This window comes from Theropithecus gelada, chromosome 7b (genome assembly GCF_003255815.1).
Source record: "Theropithecus gelada isolate Dixy chromosome 7b, Tgel_1.0, whole genome shotgun sequence".
In the NCBI taxonomy this organism is placed as follows: domain Eukaryota; kingdom Metazoa; phylum Chordata; class Mammalia; order Primates; family Cercopithecidae; genus Theropithecus; species Theropithecus gelada.
In genome coordinates, this window is record NC_037675.1 from 5,450,168 (window position 1) to 5,469,643 (window position 19,476).

The following is a 19,476-nucleotide window of genomic DNA, read 5'->3' on the forward strand; positions in this document are numbered from 1 at the left end:
TTTTTTTGAGACGGAGTCTCGCTCTGTCGCCCAGGCTGGAGTGCAGTGACCGGATCTCAGCTCACTGCAAGCTCCGCCTCCCAGGTTTACGCCATTCTCCTGCCTCAGCCTCCCGAGTAGCTGGGACTACAGGCGCCCACCACCTCGCCCAGCTAGTTTTTTGTATTTTTTAGTAGAGACGGAGTTTCACCGTGTTAGCCAGGATGGTCTCGATCTCCTGACCTCGTGATCCGCCCGTCTCGGCCTCCCAAAGTGCTGGGATTACAGGCTTGAGCCACCGCGCCCGGCCTGGGTTGTTTTTTGAGATAGCGGTTGTGCTATATTGCCCAGGCTAGGCTTGAACTCCTTGGTTCAAGCAATCCTCCCACCTCAGCTTCTTGAGTAGCTGGCACTATAGGCAAACAATCTGGGTTTTAATGAGTTCTCCAAATGAGTATGATGCAGCTAAAGTTTGAGAATTGCTATTATAAATTATACCCCTTATATTTTCACTTACTAAAATATTTTGGAGATTATTTCATATTAGTACTATAGATCCTCTTCATTGTTGCTTATTTTAGTTATTAAACCTTTTTCTTATTGTGAAGTGTAACATACATGCAGAAAAGAGCATAAAATATGTACCTTAATATATTTTAATGAGTTATTATAAAGCAAACCTCTGGTATCATCTGCTCAGGTCAAGAAATAGAACATTGGCTGGGTGCGGTGGCTCATGCCTGTAATCCCAGCACTTTGGAAGGCCAAGGCAGGAGAATCGCTTGAGCCCTGGAATTTGAGACCAGCCGGGCAACATGGCAAAATCCTATCTCTACAAAAAATACAAAAATTAGCCAGGCCTGATGGCATGTGCCTGTAGTCTCAGCTACTTGGGAGGCTGAGGTGGGAGGATTGCTTGGGAAGCAGAGGTCACAGTGAGTTGAGACTGTACCACTGCACTCCAGTCTGGGCGACAGAGGGAGACCCTGTCTCAAAAAAAAAAAAAAAGAAAAAAAATATTGCCATCTCACTAGAAGCTTCCCAGGGGCCCCTTTCTAATCACAATTCTCTGGGAAGAGTGGCAACCACTCTCTTGACTTTTATGGTAGCCACTTCATTGCATTTATTTATGCTTTTATCACCTAAACATGCATCCTCAACACCATAGTTTCATTTTGCCTGATTCTAAACTGTACATAAGGGGAACCATGCAGTGTTAACTCTATAGCTGCCCTCTTTTGCTCAACATTGTTCACGAGATTTATCCATTTTGCTGTGTGTAGCTGCAGTTTGTTCATTTTTTGTTGCTGTATAGTATTCCATTGAATAAATATAGTACAATTTATCTGTTCTACTACTGATGAACATTTAGTTGTTTTGTGTTTGGGGCTATTCAAAATCATGTCGCTATTACCATTCATGCACATGTTTCCTGGAACACACTTGCTTGCAAATCTATGGGTACATTCCTAGAAGTAGAGTGACAAACTCAAGCTGGCTTGCTTAGGAGTTTCCTAGTTTTAGCACTGAAAAATCTCACATCCCAGGAAACCCCTCAGTCAGGCAAACAGGTATGGTTTGTCACCCTATCACCTAGCAGTGTAAATACTGTGTCATAGGATACAAATTATTGTCAACTTTACTAGATAATACCAAACCATTTTCCAAAGTGGTTGTACCAGTTTTCATTGCTAAATGCAATGTATGGGAGTACTGATTGTTCCACATCCTCACTATCACTTGGTGTGGTCAGTCTTTTTAATTTTACCCATCCTAGTGAATGTGTTGTGCTACTTCACTGTGATTTTAGTTTGCACTTCCCTGTACACTAATGATGGTGAGCACCTTTTCATGTTTATTGGCTATTTAAATAATCTTTTTTTGTGAATAGCCTGTGCAATACTGTTGCCTGTTTTGTACTGGATTATCTCTCTTTTTCTTAAGAATCTGGGCTGGGCGCGGTGGCTCAAGCCTGTAATCCCAGCACTTTGGGAGGCCAAGACGGGCGGATCACAAGGTCAGGAGATCGAGACCATCCTGGCTAACTCGGTGAAACCCTGTCTCTACTAAAAAATACAAAAAACTAGCCGGGCGAAGTGGCGGGCGCCTGTAGTCCCAGCTACTCGGGAGGCTGAGGCAAGAGAATGGCGTAAACCTGGGAGGCGGAGCTTGCAATGAGCTAAGATTCGACCGCTGCACTCCAGCCTGGGCGACAGAGCAAGACTCCGTCTCAAAAAAAAAAAAAAAAAAAAAAAAGAATCTGTAGTAATTTTTCATATATTCTGGACACAAACCATTAGTGGGTTTTATGTGTTTTGCAAATAACTTCTACCTATCTATGTGGCTTGATGATCTTTCATCCTCTTAATGATGTCTTTGAATGATTTGAAATTCCTAATTTTAATGTAGCCAAATTTATTCAATGTTTTAGAATTGTAAGTACTTTTTGTGTCTTATTTGAAAAGTCTTTCTGTACCCAGAGGTGATACAGGTATTGTTTATATTATTTTCTTTTTCTTTTTTTTGAGACAGCATCTCGCTCACTGTGTCACCCAGGCAGTAGTGCAATGGCGCAATTTCAGCTCACTGCAACCTCTGCCTCCCAGGCTCAAGCAATTCTCCTGCTTTAGCCTCCCAAGTAGCTGGGACTACAGGCACACGCCACCATGCCTAGCTAATTTTTGTATTTTGGTTTTTGTGGAGATGGGGTTTCTACATGTTGCCCAGGATGGTCTCAAACTCCTGAGCTCACAAGCAATCTGCCTGCCTCGGCCTCCCAAAGTGCTGGGACTACAGGTGCACACCATCATGCCCAGCTAATTTTTTTTTTTTTTTTGTATTTCTACTACAGACGGGGTTTTGCCATGTTGGCCACGCTTGTCTTGAACTCCTAGCTTCAAGTGATCCACTTGCCTTGACCTCCCAAAGTGCTGGGATTACAGACATAAGCCACTGCACCGGGCCTAAAGGCTGTATTATTTTCTAAAAGCTTTACTGCTTTGCCTTTCATATATTTACTTCTACAGTTCTTCTGGAATTTAGTTTTGTGTATGGCATGAGGCAGGGGTTAAGTTTTATTTTTGTCTCCATATAAACCACCACCACCACTTATTGAAATGACCACCCTTTCTCCAGTGCTCCGCAGTGCTGCCTCTGTAATGCATCAAGTGTCCATTTATGCCTGGGTCTATTTTCGTCTCTATATCCTGTTTCATTCACCTATTTTTCCTCTATTTTTCTTTCTGCTATTTCTATCTATCTATATTTCTATATTTCATCTATATTTCTATTATTCACTTATCTATTTTTTATCTTAATAACTGCAGTTTTATAATAAATATTGATAGAGCAAGTTTGACCACTACATTCTTTTACAAGAGAAAATTGTCTATTCTTCGCCTTTCTCATTTCCCTTTTTGGGGGGTTGTTCTTGATTTTGAACGAGGGTCTTGTTCTGTCACCCAGGCTGGAGTGTAGTGGTGTGATCATAGCTCACTGCAGCCTCAACCTCCTAGGCTCAAGTGATCCTCCTGCTTTGGCCTCTCAAAGTGCTAGGGTTACAGGCCTAAGCCACCACACTTGGCCTCTCTTTTGTTTTTTTAATGGTTGCAAAGTATTCTTTTGTATGAGTGTACCAGATATTTATTTATTTATTTATTTATTTATTTATTTATTTATTTATGACAGGGTTTCACTTCCGTCTCCCAGACTGGAGTGCAATGGCACAATCTCACCTCACTGCAACCTCTGCTTCCTGGGCTCAAGTGATTCTCCTGCCTTAGCCTCCCAAGTAGTTGGGACTACAGGTGCAAGCCACTCTGCCTAATTTTTGTATTTTTTGTGGAAGTGGGGTTTTGCCATGTTCCCCAAGCTGGTCTTGAACTCCTGAGCTCAAGCAGTCCGCCCACCTTGGCCTCTTAAAGTGCTAGGATTATAGGCATGAGCCACCGCGCACTGCCCAGATTTTATTTAACCAATTATTCACCTCTGTGCATAATGCTACAGTGAACATTCTTCTTCTTCTTTTTTTTTAATCCTAACTACTAGTCCACCAGGAGTGAACATTCTTATAGATATGTCTTTGTGATCTTGTGTGAATGCTGAGAGGATATCCTCTGTATTCGCTGCCTACAATAGCTAGCCTCTCTGCTCCTCTTGACCAAGTCCCATCCTTTGAAACTTTGCCCAAATGTCCCTTTCTTTGATAAAACCTTTGCTTACTCCCTAGCAAGTCAGTCGCTTCTTACCCTGAGTTTTCACAGTCCCTGATGGTCCCCACTGCTGTACTTATCACATCCTACTATGGTGGTTTCTTGTCATTCTCCCTTAGCAGACTATCAGCTTCTAGAGTGCAGGAGAGGAGAGGTGTTTTACTCATCTTTGTGCTTGGTACATTATGGGCATTCAGCAAATAATAATGAATAAATGAACACAGGAATGTAGGAATGAATGTATTACAACCAGCAGTCAAATGAATTACCACAGAAATGTAGGAATAAATGAACTCATCCTGGCAATTCAGAAAAGACACCTTTCTTTCCTGACCTTCCAATTCTGTTAGTTAACTGTATGTAATACAAATGCATTACTTACATTTTTTGTTTTTATGTCTCAGAGCTTATGAGTTTAAAAAAAATTTCCTCTTCATAACTATGTTTGTAATTTTGATATTGTTGCTAATAAATTGAAAAGATAAGACATGTGGAGAAAGGCGGAAAGAACAGATAAATCAATGGCAAAAGGAGAGAGATTTGAATCACACTTACCTGTAACCGGCTTAGGTGGTTTGATCTTCATTATGTAAACTGGAAGACTCAATTTAATGTCTCCTTTGAAACAAGCATTTGTATCCTAAAATAAGGAAAAGGCATAGTTAATAAGCCAAGAGAATAGAGGAAATAGAATAATTAAAAACACTAATTTTAAAAGAAAGTGGAAAAGGAGGGGAAAAAGAAGAAAAAGAGATAGGACAAATAGAAAGTAAATAGCAATATTGTAAAAGTAAATAGCAAGACTGTAGATTTAAACCCAAACATGTAAATAATCACATTAAATGTATATGGTCTAAATAACCCCAATTAAAAGGCAAAGATTGTCAGACTCTATAAAAAGGCTAGACCCTTGGTGACACATACTTGTAGTCCCAGCTACTCTGGAGGCTGAAGTGGGAAAAACGCTTGAGGCCAGGAGTTTGAGGTGGCAACATGCTATGATTGTGCCTGTGAATAGCCACTGCATTCCAGCCTGAGCAACATAGCGAGATTCCGTCTTTGAAACAATTTTTTAGAAAGGGCAAGATCCAACTATATGAGGTCAAAAAGAAACTTTTTTTTTTTTTTTAAGACAGGATCTTGCTCTGTCACCCAGGCTGGAGTAGAGTGGAACAATCACAGCTCACTGCAGCATCGACCTTCTGAGCTTAAGCAATCCTCCCACCTCAGCCTTCTGAATAGCTGGGATCACAGGTGTGCACTACCACAACCGGCTAATTTAGTTTTGCAGAGACAAGGTCTCGCCATGCTGCTCGGGATGATCTTGAACTCCTGGGCTCACATGATCCTCCTGCTTCTGCCTCCCAAAGTAATGGGATTACAGGTGTGAGCCACCACACATGGCCAAGAAATTCATTTTATGAAACACTATCTGAAACCATAGGGAAAAAGAAGAAACTGACTATATTAAATATAATGACACAAATATGTATAAGAACAAAAGTACAGAAAAAGATATATCTTGCTAAAATGAATCAAAAGAAAGCTCGGGTGGCCTATTAGTATGTGACATAGAAGAATTCTGAACAAAGAATATCAGGAATCAAAGGGTCAGTAAATAATGACAAAACAATCAATTCATCCGAAGACAAAACATTCCAAATTGTTAAACATCTAATTACAAAGCTTCAAAATATATGAAGCAAAAATTTGTAAAAGTGAAAGAAGAAAAAGATAAATCTACAATCTTAGAAACTCCTTTTTCAATAAGTACAGAATAAGTAAACAGAAAAGCAGTAAGAATATAGTAAGGATATAAAAGGAAAAACAGGAAAGAGATAGAAGACTTGAATAGCCTAACCAATAACAGCTTTACTGGTCTTGAAACATCCTTTTCAAATGCATATAAACATTTACCAAGATAATCGACCTTGTGGGAATAAAATAAATTTAAATAAATTTAAAATAATTCGAATATATAAAGTATGTTTTCCCATCACAATTGATTTTCTTATCACAATGGATTTTATGAGAAGCCCATAAAAAAAAGCTATCTGTAACATTTCCAATATTTGGACACTAAATAACATACTTCTAAAAATCTACTAGTCGACCGGAGCAGTGGCCCACGCCTATAATCTCAGCACTTTGGGAGGCCAAGGTGGGCAGATCACAAGGTCAGGAGTTCAAGACCAGCCTGGCCAAGATGGTGAGACCCTTCTCTACTAAAAATACAAAAATTAGCCATGCGTGGTGGCAGGCACCTGTAATCCCAGCTACTCAGGAAGCTGAGGCAGAGAATTGCTTGAACCTGGGAGACGGAGGTTGCAGTGAGCCAAGATTGCGCCAGTGCACTCCAGCCTGGGCGACAGAGCGATATTCCATGTCAGAAAAAAAAAAAGAAAAGAGAAAAAAGGAAGAAATTAGAAGAGGAAACTAAACCCAAAGTGAGCAGAACAAAGGAAATAATAAAAACAAACTGGAAATCAGTGAGATAGAAAACAGAAAAACAAAAGGGAAAAATATAGGAAACTAAAATCTTGTTCTTCTGAGAAGATGAATAAAATGGACAGACCTTTAGCCAAACTGATTAAGAAAAAAAGAGAAAAGACACAAATTACCAATATCAGGAATGAGAGGGATGACATCACAATAGATTTTAAAGACAATGAAGGGATAATAATGGAATGTTATGAACCACTTTAAGCCAATAAATTTGACAACTTAGACAAAATGAACAAATTACTCAAAAGACACAAGGTACAAAAGTTTGCTCAAGAAGAAATAGGTAACCTGAATAGTATTAAAGAAGTTGAATCTGTAGTTCCACAAAGAAAGCTCCAAGACTAGATGGACACATTAGTAGTAAAGTCTACTTAATATTTTAAGAAGAAATAATGCCCAGACTGGGCAATATATTTTTCTATAAAAAATTTTAAAAATTAGACAAGCATGGTGGCACACAACTGTAGTCTTAGCTATTTGGGAAGCTGAGGCGGGAGGACTGCTTGAGCCTAGGAGGTTGAGGCTGCAGTCAGCTATGATCATGCCATTGCATTCCAGCCTGAGTGACAGAGTGAGCCCCTGTTTCAAAATGAAAAAAGAAGAAAAGAAAAAAATGTGCAAACAAATTGATAAGTAAAAAAATGCAAGTTTGTAAGAAAATATACACGGTATGATGCCACGTATGTAGAAAAAAAATTCCAATTCCATGAAGCAAAACTATAGCTTTCAAAATAAATATAAGAATGTAAATATACACTAAAGATATAGAAAACACACATCAACTGGGGCCGGGTGCGGTGGTCCACGCCTGTAATCCCAGCACTTTGGGAGGCTGAGGCGGGTGGATCACCTGAGGTCAGAAGTTTGCGACCAGCCTGACCAACATAGTGAAACCCTGTCTCTACTAAAAATACAAAAAACAAAACAAACAAACACACACACACACATCAAGCTAATAATGGTGATTACCTCTGGAGAGGGCTGTTTATCTGAATTCCTGGACTTTTCTAAGAGTGATACATTCATATATTATTTGTATAATGTGAAATATAATGTAACTATTTTTATTTTTATTATTTTTTTGTGAGACAGGGTCTTGCTCTGTCGCCCAGGCTAGAATGCAGTGGTGCAATCTCGACTTGCTGCAGCCTCCACTCCAGGGCTCAAGCCATCCACCCACCTCAGTCTTTTGAGTAGCTGGGACCACAGCTACGTGCCACCACACCTGGCTAATTTTTTTTTTTTTTTTTTTCAGACAGCTGTCTCCCAGCATGGAGTACAGTGGTGCGATCTCGGCTCACTGCAACCTCTGCCTCCCAGGTTCAAGTGATGTTCCTGCCTCAGCCTCCTGAGTAGCTGGGATTACAGGTGCACACCACCACATCTGGCTAATTTTTGTATTTTTAGTAGAGATGGGGTTTCACCATGTTGGCCAGGCCGGTCTCGAACTCCTGACCTTGTGATCCGCCTGCCTTGGCCTCCCAAAGCGCTGGGATTACAGGCATGAGGCACCCCGCCTGGCCATATTTTGTATTTTTTGTAGAGGCAAGGTTTCGCCATGTTGCCCAGGCTGGTCTCAAATTCCTGAACTCAAGAGATGCTCCTGCCTTAGGCTCCCAAAGTGTTGGGATTACAGACATGAGCCACCCCGCCTGGCCTAATGTAACTTTAAAAGGGAAAAAAGAAAGGGCTCTAGCGAGAGACTTCCATTTCAGAAATTCACCACTACTCTACTGACATGCCTGAGTCCTCCAAGAGCCATGCCTTCTGAAGACATGGTGTGTTCCTGGTCTCAGAGGAAGAGCCAGGAAGCTCCAGGAAACCTGCGCTGTTCTCTAAGGTATTCCAAAACAAACACAAAATCCCCAAGTCACTCGGCTTGGTGAATTGGGCTGTTATTTTGGTAGGGGCAAATCCAGGATTCATGGGACGCTTTTTTAAGAAAAAGAAGACAGAACTATAAACACAAAATGCCCATAGCCACTGTAATTCCATCTAATATGGGGGAAATTGTGACAGAGGAAAGCTAGAGTGAAGAGGTAGTGGTATTAAGTGATTACAGTTAAAATATGTTACCTTTGCTAATTTTACAAAAACGTATAACCATATGAACACATTGCTAGGGCCCCTTCCAGAGGCCCAAGTGAGGCGCCCTGAAATTTAAGCTCCCTTAACTTCAGGTAAAGCCACGTCTGGCCAAATGACTTGGGTCAACTATTCTCAGGGTCAGGAGGTCATCTTCAATGAATATGAGGCACAAGATTAAGTCACTGAGAATTGAAAATAGTGCCCAGGTGGGACATTTTATTAGCATATTTGACATTTAAGGTAAAGTTCAAGTAAAAATAAAAATCTTGGGCCCAGTATGGTGACTCATGCCTGTAATCCCAGCATTTTGGGAGGCCGAGGCAGGCGGATCACCTGAGGTCGGGAGTTCAAGACCAGCCTGACCAACATGGAGAAACCCCATCTCTACTAAAAATCCAAAATTAGCCGGGCGTGGTGGTGCACACCTGTAATCCTAGCTACTCGGGAGGCTGAGGCAGGAGAATCGCTTGAACCTGGGAGGGAGAGGTGGCAATGAGCCAAGGTTGTGCCATTGCACTCCAACCTGGGCAACAAGAGCAACAAGAATGAAACTCCGTCTCCAAAAAAAAAAAAAAAAAAAAAGAATTAATAATTTTTTAAAAATCTCTAAAATGCAACCTTAAGTCTCTCTGGAGATTTTCTTTAAAGTTTCTTACCATTTCTAACTGATCTGCAGAAGTGAGACCAAGGGTGTTCTGAGGAGAAAAATGAGAAATTAATTCACAATAGGTTTGATATATGTTTACCATCCCCTTTAATCTTCTGGCATGCTCTCTCTTCCCCTCAATTACTCTTGTGAGTGAATTCATGCAATAGATATAGAGGGTCAGTATTTGTGTGGACCTCTGGTCTGCAGAAATTCAACACACGATCCCTATTTTCCAGGATTTTAAAAAGTAGTTGGGGAAATAGGAAATAGTTAATAATAAGAGGAAATCTGAATGAATAGAGTTGAGGAGATCAGTCAGAACACCATTTCAAGAATCTAAATTGAGGGAAATATTTCTGATTGGCAAAACATAACGGTGATGTTGAGAATTACATTTAAGTAACTCTAAATATAATTCATAGTAAAAGAACTACAACTGTAACTGGCATTCATTGGCTGCTTCTTGGTGTATGAAAAAGAAGTGAATTATGGTGAGAAACCACCCTATTCAAGGTGCTTTTCCTATTTGGATAACACATTAGTCCAAACAAAAATATATCTTTTGAGTACCAAGTATGATACTACGGAATTTGTTGATAAAAAGCAAAAGGTATGGTCTTAACAATCTAGAAATTTATTATCCATTGAAGACAAGAGGATTTTCCTGTATAACAAGATAACTAAAAACCTAGGTAGTAGGTGAGAGGTGTCAAAAAATGGGTACAAATAATAACATTCTATAATAGCTTAGAGGAGGAAGATCTCTGGGCTAGTAACTTTCCCAGGGACATAGGACTACACTCCATTATGAAGACATTCACTGAGGAGAATGGCATTTATTCAAAGCCACTTGTGCTCAGCAGTGAATGTAACTCTCAATCTTGGTCTCCTACATTAATAATTTCACTAATTTATTTAGCACCCAATACAATGTGTTTTAAAGGGGTGCTCAGTTAATAATATATTCATGTTGGTGGTTTAAAAGTAAAAATAATAAGCATACACTGTATAGATAAGCAAATTAAGTCTTAATATTTACTGAGCAATTACATTTTAAAAACATAGCAAGCACAGGCCGGGTGCGGTGGCTCACGCCTGTAATCCCAGCACTTTGGGAGGCCGAGGCGGGCAGATCACGAGGTCAGGAGATCGAAACCATCCTGGCTAACACAGTGAAACCTCGTCTCTACTAAAAATACAAAAAAAATTATAGCCAGGCGTGGCGGTGTGTGCCTGTAGTTCCAGCTACTCAGGAGACTGAGGCAGGAGAATTGCTTGAACCCGGGAGGCGGAGGTTGCAGTGAGCATCACTGCACTCTAGCCTGGGCAACAGAGCGAGACTCAAAAAACAAAATCAAAAACAAAAACAGAAACAAAAAATAGCACAAGGCTCAGGCATCATATATAAATAAACTGAAATGGTAGACTTTCTACTTTCTAAGGATAATAGAAAATATATATATATATCTGTATATTGAGAACAACCTCTTTATATCATAGTCTGGAAAATTTAATGGAATTTGAGGCATGAAAAGATTATTTTAGCCAGGAGGGAAAAAAGATTACCAGTGAAGCAGGAGTCAGGACAAAAGACCCTCCTTCCAGAGAAATGCCTGGGAGTGGTCTCAGTGGAGAGGCAACTCCTAGACTAGAGAGATACTGAGATTCCCACTACTGAAGACACCTTTACTTTTTAATATATTATTTTAACCAAAGGAAACTGACTTGGCAGACAGGGGCCAATATTCCTGTTGTCCTCTCTATAATAGCCCAGAGGCCTCATTCATCATAAATTTCCAAGGACTTAGGCTAGATGTGGGTCAGGGGTAGGGAGAAACATATCGGCTGAAAGCAGAGATACTTCCTACCAGTTGCAGCTGTCTGACTTTTTTCTTTGGATTTGAAGTGAGTTGGGGGTTCTCTACTTTCTTGAGCCAAGTCTCCTTGGGCAATTTATACACATCCAGCCAAATATCTCCGGCTCCTGCATTGGGAAACCAGAGAACCATTGAGCAACTGTAAGACAGCCACAAGTTTCCTCTGAGAAATGGCCTGTTTTCTTCTCAGAACTGCTGGGAAAGAGATCAGCCACCTCCATAGCAGGCAACTTTGACACACTGAAGGAGAAGTAGTTCTGCAATGGTTATTGCAAGTCCTCGTGCCCCACATAACTTTCCCATGGAGAGTTATCCCCTCAACCCACCATCACCTATCTAAGGGAAACAGGGGCTTCTCACACTAACAGCACTCATGCAACATGATGTTTTAACCAAATTGCCCTGCCTAGCCCCCACGTTTTCTATGTTGTGAATGGTAAATTCCATTGACATTAAAAAAAAAACATGGGGCTGGGCATGGTGGCTCATGCCTGTAATCTCAGCACTTTGGGGGGCCGAGGTGGGCGGATCACCTGCAGTCAGGAGTTCCAGATCAGCCTGGCCAACATGGTGAAACCCCATTTCTACTAAAAATACAAAAATTAGCCAGGCGTGGTGATGTGTGCACCTGTAATCCCAGCTACTCAGGAGGCTGAGGCAGGAGAATTGCTTGAACCCAGTGGGTAGAGGGTGCAGTGAGCCGAGATCAGGCCACTGCACTCCAGCCTGGGCAACAGAGTGAAACTCTGTCTCAAAAAAAAAAAAAAAGAAATGCTTCATGAATTTGTGTGTCATCCTTGCAGAGGAGCCATGCTAATCATCTCTGTATCGTCCCAGCTTTAGTATATGTGCCGCTGAAGCGATCACATCCACTGACATTTTGCCTTTAGTTTTACCTGTCTGGGGAGGAAGGCAGCACATACAGAATCAGTAACTGAGAGGAGTGTGTCTGAGGAAGGGTTAGAATTGGGAAAGATGTACCTAAAGAATTCTTCTGACCAATATTTGAGGAGATGTTAACCTGGGAAAGTTTGTTCTCCCACGGTATGGGATCCTGGCTAAATTTTTTCTTAAAAAGTAATCTTCTGGTCACCTTAATTTCAGACTTCTGGCCTCCAGGACTCTAAGGGAATAAATATCTATTGTTTTAAGCTGCCCAGTTTGTGGTACTTTGTTATGACAGCCTCAGGAAACCAGTAGAGATGGTGCAAAAGTTTCCTTGAATACATAAAGCATTATAAAATGCATATCCTTGGCCAAGCGTGGTGGCTCATGTCTGTAATCCTAGCATTCGAAGGCCGAGGCGGGCAGATCACCTCAGGTCAGGAGTTCGAGACCAGCCTGGCCGACATGGTGAAACCCTGTCTCTACTAAAAATATAAAAATTAGCCGGGCGTGCTGGCAGGCACCTGTAATCTCAGCTGCTTCGCAGGATGAGGCAGGAGAATCGCTTGAACCTGGGAGGCAGAGGTTGCAGTGAGCTAAGATCATGCCACTGCACTCCAGCCTGGGTGACAGAGCAAGACTCCTTCTCAAAATAATAATAATAATAATAATAATAATAATGATTAATAAATAAATAAAATGCATATCTTCCTTAAATACCTGACATTGGAAGGGGCTTGGACAACAGTATAAAATAGAGGCCCATATACCATCTATCTAAATATTTAAAGGTTAAAAATCAAGGCAACAAGCATTTGTATAAAATATGTTCTATTATCCCAGTGATAACTGCAGCAGGCAAGATCCAATGATGAGTGCTAAGATTGGTGGGTAAAACATTAAAGAGAAACAGCACATCAGCATCATCTCAAAGTATCTCCCTCAAGTGTTTATTAACTACTGTGGTGGTTTTAACACGTGTCCAAAAATTCTTTGATTCTCTTACCTCCAGGAGGTGATACTTTTTTTTTTTTTTTTTTTTTTTCAGATGGAGTTTCGCTCTTTGTTGCCCAGGCTGGAGTGCAGGGGCACGATCTCAGCTCACTGCAACCTCCGCCTCCCAGGTTCAAGCGGTTCTTCTGTCTCAGCCTCCCCAGTAGCTGGGATTACAGGTGCCCACCACCACCTCCAGCTCATTGTTGTATTTTTAGTAGAGATGGGGCTTCACCATGTTGGCCAGGTTGGTGTTGAACTCCTGACCTCAGGTGATCCGCCTGCCTCGGTCACCCAAAGTGCTGAGATTATAAGCGTGAGCCACCACATCCGGTCCAGGAGGTGGTACTTCTTTTTTTTTTTTGAGACGGAGTCTTGCTCTGTCACTCAGGCTGGAGTGCAATGGCACAATCTCGGCTCACTGCAACCTCCGCCTCCCAGGTTCAAGCGATTCTCCTGTCTCAGCTCCCTGAGTAGCTGGGATTACAGGTGTGCACCACCACGCCAGGCTAATTTTTGTATTATTATTTTTTTATAGTAGAGACGGGGTTTCACCATGTTGGTCAGGCTGGTCTCGAACTCCTGACCTTGTGATCCGCCCGCGTTGGCCTCCCAAAGTGCTCCTTGCCCGGCCAGGAGGTGGTATTTCTATCATTTCCCCTTGAGTGTGGTCTGGACCTAGTGACTTGCTCCTTACAGAGGATATGTAGGGAAAAACAGTAGCTCTACAGTGGAGAAACCTGGCGGACACCACTTCAAGTGATCAAGGTTAATATCAGAAGTAGTGAGTAACGCTGCTATAATGTATCCCTTGATATGATGCAATGAGAAAAGCACGTCACCTCTGTTGTATCTTCCCCCAAATCCTTAACCCCAGTTGAATCATGAGAAAAATATCAGACAAGTTGAAATTGGGGGATATTCTACCAAATACCTGACTGGTACTTTTTAAAAATGTTAAGCCTTGAAAAATGAGGAAAGGCCAAGAAACCATCCCAGATAGGAGGAGACTAAGGAGACACAATGACTAAATATAATATGGTATCCCAGATTGAACTTTGGAGCAAAAAAAACCAAAAAACCAAAAAGATGAGTGGAAAACTAGTGAAATTTAAAACAAAATCTGTAGTTAAGAGTTAATTAATAGTACTGTACCAATGTCATTTGCTTAGTTTTGACAAATGTGGTGTGGCCATGTTGAACATTAATATTAGGGAAGCTGGGTGAAGGGCATAAAGGAACTCTGTAATTTCTTTGCAACTCTTCTTTAAATTGAAAATAATTTCTAAATAAAAGATTTGGAGCGACAAAAGCAATCATTTGGAAGAGACTGAAAATCTGAACCTTAACAGTCTTTGGTTAATCTTGCCTTGTAGGAGGAAGGCTGCAAAGTCTCCTCCTTGAGAGACCTCCATCTTTATACAGGTAGTTTGCTTGCTGGTATCATCCTGAAAACAAAAGAGATGTCGATAGAGTAGGCATAGCCTGCCAACAGAGAATGTATTTCAGGGCTCTCTGTGGTTTGCACCCAGGAGCAGAGATCCTTTTAAAGCTTGGGACATGAAAAGATGCTTCAAACTGCTTCATACTTCCCATTTTTGTACAGGAATTGGACAAGATGGTATGTAAAGAAGTAGAACTCGCTTTTCTATGTAAGGTTTTTGAACTTATTTCCTGGTCTCTTAAATACTCCTGGTGACTTCTGGCATACTATTGGATCTCCTGGTCAGGTGTGCAAACCCTAAAGCCTATGCTGGCATCCAATTATTCAACTGAATTGAAATAAATTCTACATGACACTGAAAACTCTGGTAGTTGCTGGACAAAAGGCTCTATCTAGACTATGGTAGAGACTGAATGTAACCCTAGTATGAAACCTGCTCAAATTGTGGATAAGGTCAGAGAGGCTCAATGTGAATGGTTATGCTTTTTTTTTTTTTAATTTTTAAAAATTTTAGGAGAGATGGAGTCTCACTTTGTTGCCCAGGCTGGTCTTGAACTCCTGGCTTGCAAGTGATCTTCCCAAGTTGGCCTCTGAAAGTGCTGGGAATATAGGGGCATGAGTCACCATGCCCAGACTAATATATCTCCTAAGTCTCTTAATTTATATTAGCTCCCTTGTTTGTTTTTCTGTTTGCCATTTATTTGTTGAAGAAACCATGTCATTTGCCCTATGGAATTTTTCACATTGTGAACTGAACTGATTGCATCTCCATGGTTCCTGTATTTCCTGTAAACTGATAATCAGATCTACAGCTTTGACTAGGTTTAGGTTCAATGTTTTGGGAAGAACACTCCACAGGTGCACTGTGTCCTTCCTACTGCATCATATCAGAAGGCCCATAATAGCTGGTTGTCTCTCTTTTAGTAATGTTAAGGTTGACAATTGAGAACAGTTATCATCCTGACTCCTTTATTACAAACTTCCCCATCAGCCATTGGTGGTTATTGCCTAGACCATTCTTTGTAATAGGGAACAAGAGTAGGATACCTCAGTTCTATCATTCCTTCTGCATTTGTTAGAATTCTTCTATAAGGAAGATCTTTCCATCATCAACTATTTGGTTGCCTTGAAATTTGGTTGCCCATATGAAAAAGTCAGGATAAAAGCTTGATTCTTTCCCTTATCAGTTTTCAGAATACTGAGTTTGTGCCCTCACAACTTCCAAAGGCGATAATAAAGTATTTAAAATATATGATTATGAATTAATGGAATTTAAACATTTTTGGGTGTTTTAATCCACCAACAGTACTTTTTTTGTAACGTCGCTGATAATTTGAATATCATAGTTATGCTGGTCTCATAAAATGAGTTGTGGGACATTCCCAGTATTTTTTTTTCTTAGGAGAGTTTATTTAAAGATAAAATTTAAATATAGGTAAAGGCACAGGTATTAAATGCATAACTTGATGAGTTTTGACAAACTTATACGTCCATGTAACTAATACCCAGTCAAAGTATAGGACGTTACCATTATCCTAGAAAGTTACCTTATGCCTATTTGAGCCAATTACACTTCCATATGCAACCAGTGTTCTGCTTTCCATCACTAACACAGATAAATTTCACCTGGTCTTAAGTTTCATATAATTAGAATGTACTCTTTTGTGTCTGGCTTCTGTCATTCAACTTGATGTTTCTGAGTTTCATCTGCTGTGTTGTTTTTAATCATCAGTTGTTTATTATTTATTATTGCTGATTAGTGTTCCATTGACTTAGTCTACCACAAATTTTTATTTGTTCTCTGATTATGTTTTTTTTGTTGTTTTTGTTTTGAGATGGAGTCTCACTCTGTCATCCAGGCTGGAGTGCAGTGGTGCAATCTCAGCTCACTGCAATCTCTGCCTCCCGGGTTCAAGCAATTCTCCTGTCTCAGCCTCCCAAGTAGCTGGGACTACAGGTGTGTGCCACCACACCCGGCTAAGTTTTTGTATTTTTAGTAGAGATGGGGTTTCACCATGTTAGCCAGGATGGTCTTGTTCTCCTAACTTCATGATCCGCCCACCTCAGCCTTCCAAAGTACTGGGATTACAGGCATGAGCCACTGTACCTGGCCTTGATTATGTTTTTTTTTTTTTTTTTTAATTACAAATACAGCTGCTAAGAACATCTTGTACAAATTTTTTTGTGAACAAATGTTTTCATTTCTTTTGGGTAAATTTCTAACAATGGGCTTGATGTATCACAGGTTTAACTTTGTAAGATACTACCTCACCTGTAATCTCAGCACTTTGGGAGGTCAAGGTGGGAGGACTGCTTGGGTCCAGGAGTTCAAGACCAGTCTGGGCAATGGGGCGAAACCCTGTCTCCTTTTGTAAATGTCAGTTTAAGTCTTTTGCCATCTTTTATTGGATCTTTTTATTATTGATTTGGAGTTCTTTGGATATTCTGGATACAAATACATTAAAGGATATAGAAATATATATAAAGGATATATAAAAAACTGATACTTTCTCCCAGTCTGTGGCTTGTTTTTATATTTTCTTATTTTATTTATTATTATTATTATTATTATTTAAGGCCTTTATTAGCAGTTTGTAGTTTGGCTTTTTAAAAACCAGATGCTGCACTGATAATGTAATTAGTTCTGGTTATCTGGTTAACAGGCAATAAATAAATAAATAAATAAATAAATAAATCACCCCCACCTTGCCCAGCCTCAGGAGCCAAGGCATTCTCAGCTGGTGGATCCCTTGCTTTTGTCTCTGCCACATTGGGGTTTAGGATTTCATGGACACCTACATCTGTAACTGAAGTTGCAGTTGCTGACCTTGTGTCTCATCTTGATTTTCCTTCTCCTCTTCATTGCTGACCTCTCTAAGCTGTCTTTGGTGAGAAGGGGCCCTGGAGAACTGTGGTCTAGGATTGTGTCACTGGTCCACCTTGTTCTCCTGCACCCTGGTTGTCAGCACCTCCATCACTTCTCCCTGCAAAGGACGGCTGCAATACGGTGGGCACCTGGTTGTCACAGCCACAATAGTGGTGCACCACAATAACGTGGGTACCCACAGGGTCGCCACAAGCTAGAAACCCATGCCTGGGCCAGCTGTTGAGCCTGGCCTTCAGGAACACTCTCTGATCCTTGGTCCTTTCCCCACTCTCACTATTCTGATAATTCAGCTGGTGAGTGAGTGGAGGACTGGCCCTATGACGCAGACAGCATTCATAATGGTTAGTCTGCTGCAGATCTACTGCCTTGCATGGGAATGCAATTAGGCCTGTAACATTTGCGACCTCCATACCCTTCAATAACCTCAAACTCCATCTACTACACTGGGAAAGCACTTCCTGGGGTTATTCTTCTATGACTGTCTGCTGTCCAAATACACCTCCTTGATGTCCTTTCTGTTGATGAAACCATATCCATTCCTGACATTGAATTATTTGTTTCCGAAATTTTCACTGCAATGACCCTCTTGTCCTAGCCACCCTAGCAACCACTTTTTGTGGTACGGATGTGGGCACTGCTGAGGACTGGCAGCTGCTGGGTCTCAGCCTCCTTGCTCAGGGTTGTGGTGATGGTGACTGGGGCCAGCTGCGACAGCTGTAGCTCCTCCAGGGTGTGACTGTCACTAGGCCAGGTGGAGGTGGGGCTGTTCAGGGCTCTCTGGGGTCTGCTCTCTGCTCCTGCTACTGACTGAACTCTAATAGCATCTTTTGATGAGCAGAAATTTAAAATTTTTTAACAGCTTTATTAGAGGTATCATGACATAACAGCATGTTTGAAGTGTACAATTAGATAAGTTTTGACATATGTGTACCTCTTGAAACCAACACCACAGTCAAGACAGTGAACATATCCATCACCTCCAAATGTTTCTTCCTGCCTGTGTTGTATTGCCCCAGGCAACAACAGATCTGTTTTCCATCACTAGATTAGTTTGCATTTTCTACAGTTTTATAAAAATGGAACCATACAGTTATGTATTTTTTATCTGACTTCTTTCACTTAACATAATTATTTTGAAATTCATACATGTTGTTATATGCATTAATAGTTCACTCCCTTTTATTGAATAGTATATCCCACTGTATGGATACACCACAATTACTTATCCATTCACCTGTTGATGGACATTTGGATGGTTTCCAGTTTTTGGCCATTACAAATAAAGCTGCAATGAACATTCATGTACAAGCCTTGGTATGGGCATACACTTTCATTTCTCCTGGGTAAATACTTAGGAGTGGAATGGCTGGATCACATGGTAAGTACATGTTTAACTTTTGAAGGAACTGCCAAAGTGGTTGTACTATTATACTTTACCACCAGCAGTGCATAGGAAGAGTTCCAATTGTTGCATATCTTTGCCAACACTTGGTATGGTGAGTGTTTTTATTTATTTTTTATTTTCCTTTTTTTATTTTTATTTTTTCTTTTGTTATTATTTTTTTATTTGTGTGTGTGTGTGTGTGTGTGTGTGTGTGTCTGTGTGTGTGTGTGTCTGTGTGTTTTGAAACAGACTTGCTCTGTCACCCAGGCTGGAGTGTAGTGGCGCAATCTCAGCTCACTTCAACCTCTGCCTCCCGGGTTCAAATGATTCTCGTGTCTCAGCCTCCTGAGCTGGGATGTAGATGCCTGCCACCATGCTCAACTAAGTTTTGTATTTTTAGTAGAGATGGGGTTTCACCATGTTGGCCAGGGTGGTCTCAAACTCCTGACCTTAAGTGATCCACCTGCCTGCCTCCCAAAGTGCTAGGATTAAAGGCATGAGCCAACATGCCTGACCTATTTTTGGTGAGTGTTTTTAATTTGAGGATTCTAATACATGTGTAATTATATCTCAT

At 40.8% G+C, this 19,476-nt stretch overlaps 1 protein-coding gene and 1 non-coding gene across 3 annotated transcripts in view; both read right to left on the reverse strand.

Annotated features, from left to right (window-relative positions):
• The window catches only part of WDR93 (WD repeat domain 93), a 52,061-nt gene that overhangs the window by 16,798 nt on the left and 15,787 nt on the right, over positions 1-19,476 (reverse strand). For both annotated transcript variants that reach the window (XM_025392975.1, XM_025392974.1), the window contains exons 5-8: positions 14,557-14,635; positions 11,301-11,416; positions 9,440-9,478; positions 4,746-4,830 (exon numbers count right to left, since the gene is read on the reverse strand). In XM_025392975.1, the coding sequence (XP_025248760.1) occupies positions 4,746-4,830; positions 9,440-9,478; positions 11,301-11,416; positions 14,557-14,635 (319 nt within the window). The remainder of the gene's footprint in view (positions 1-4,745; positions 4,831-9,439; positions 9,479-11,300; positions 11,417-14,556; positions 14,636-19,476) is intronic.
• On the reverse strand, positions 12,070-12,176 carry LOC112629663. The gene has a single exon (XR_003120740.1). It is a non-coding gene; the product is annotated as a U6 spliceosomal RNA (small nuclear RNA).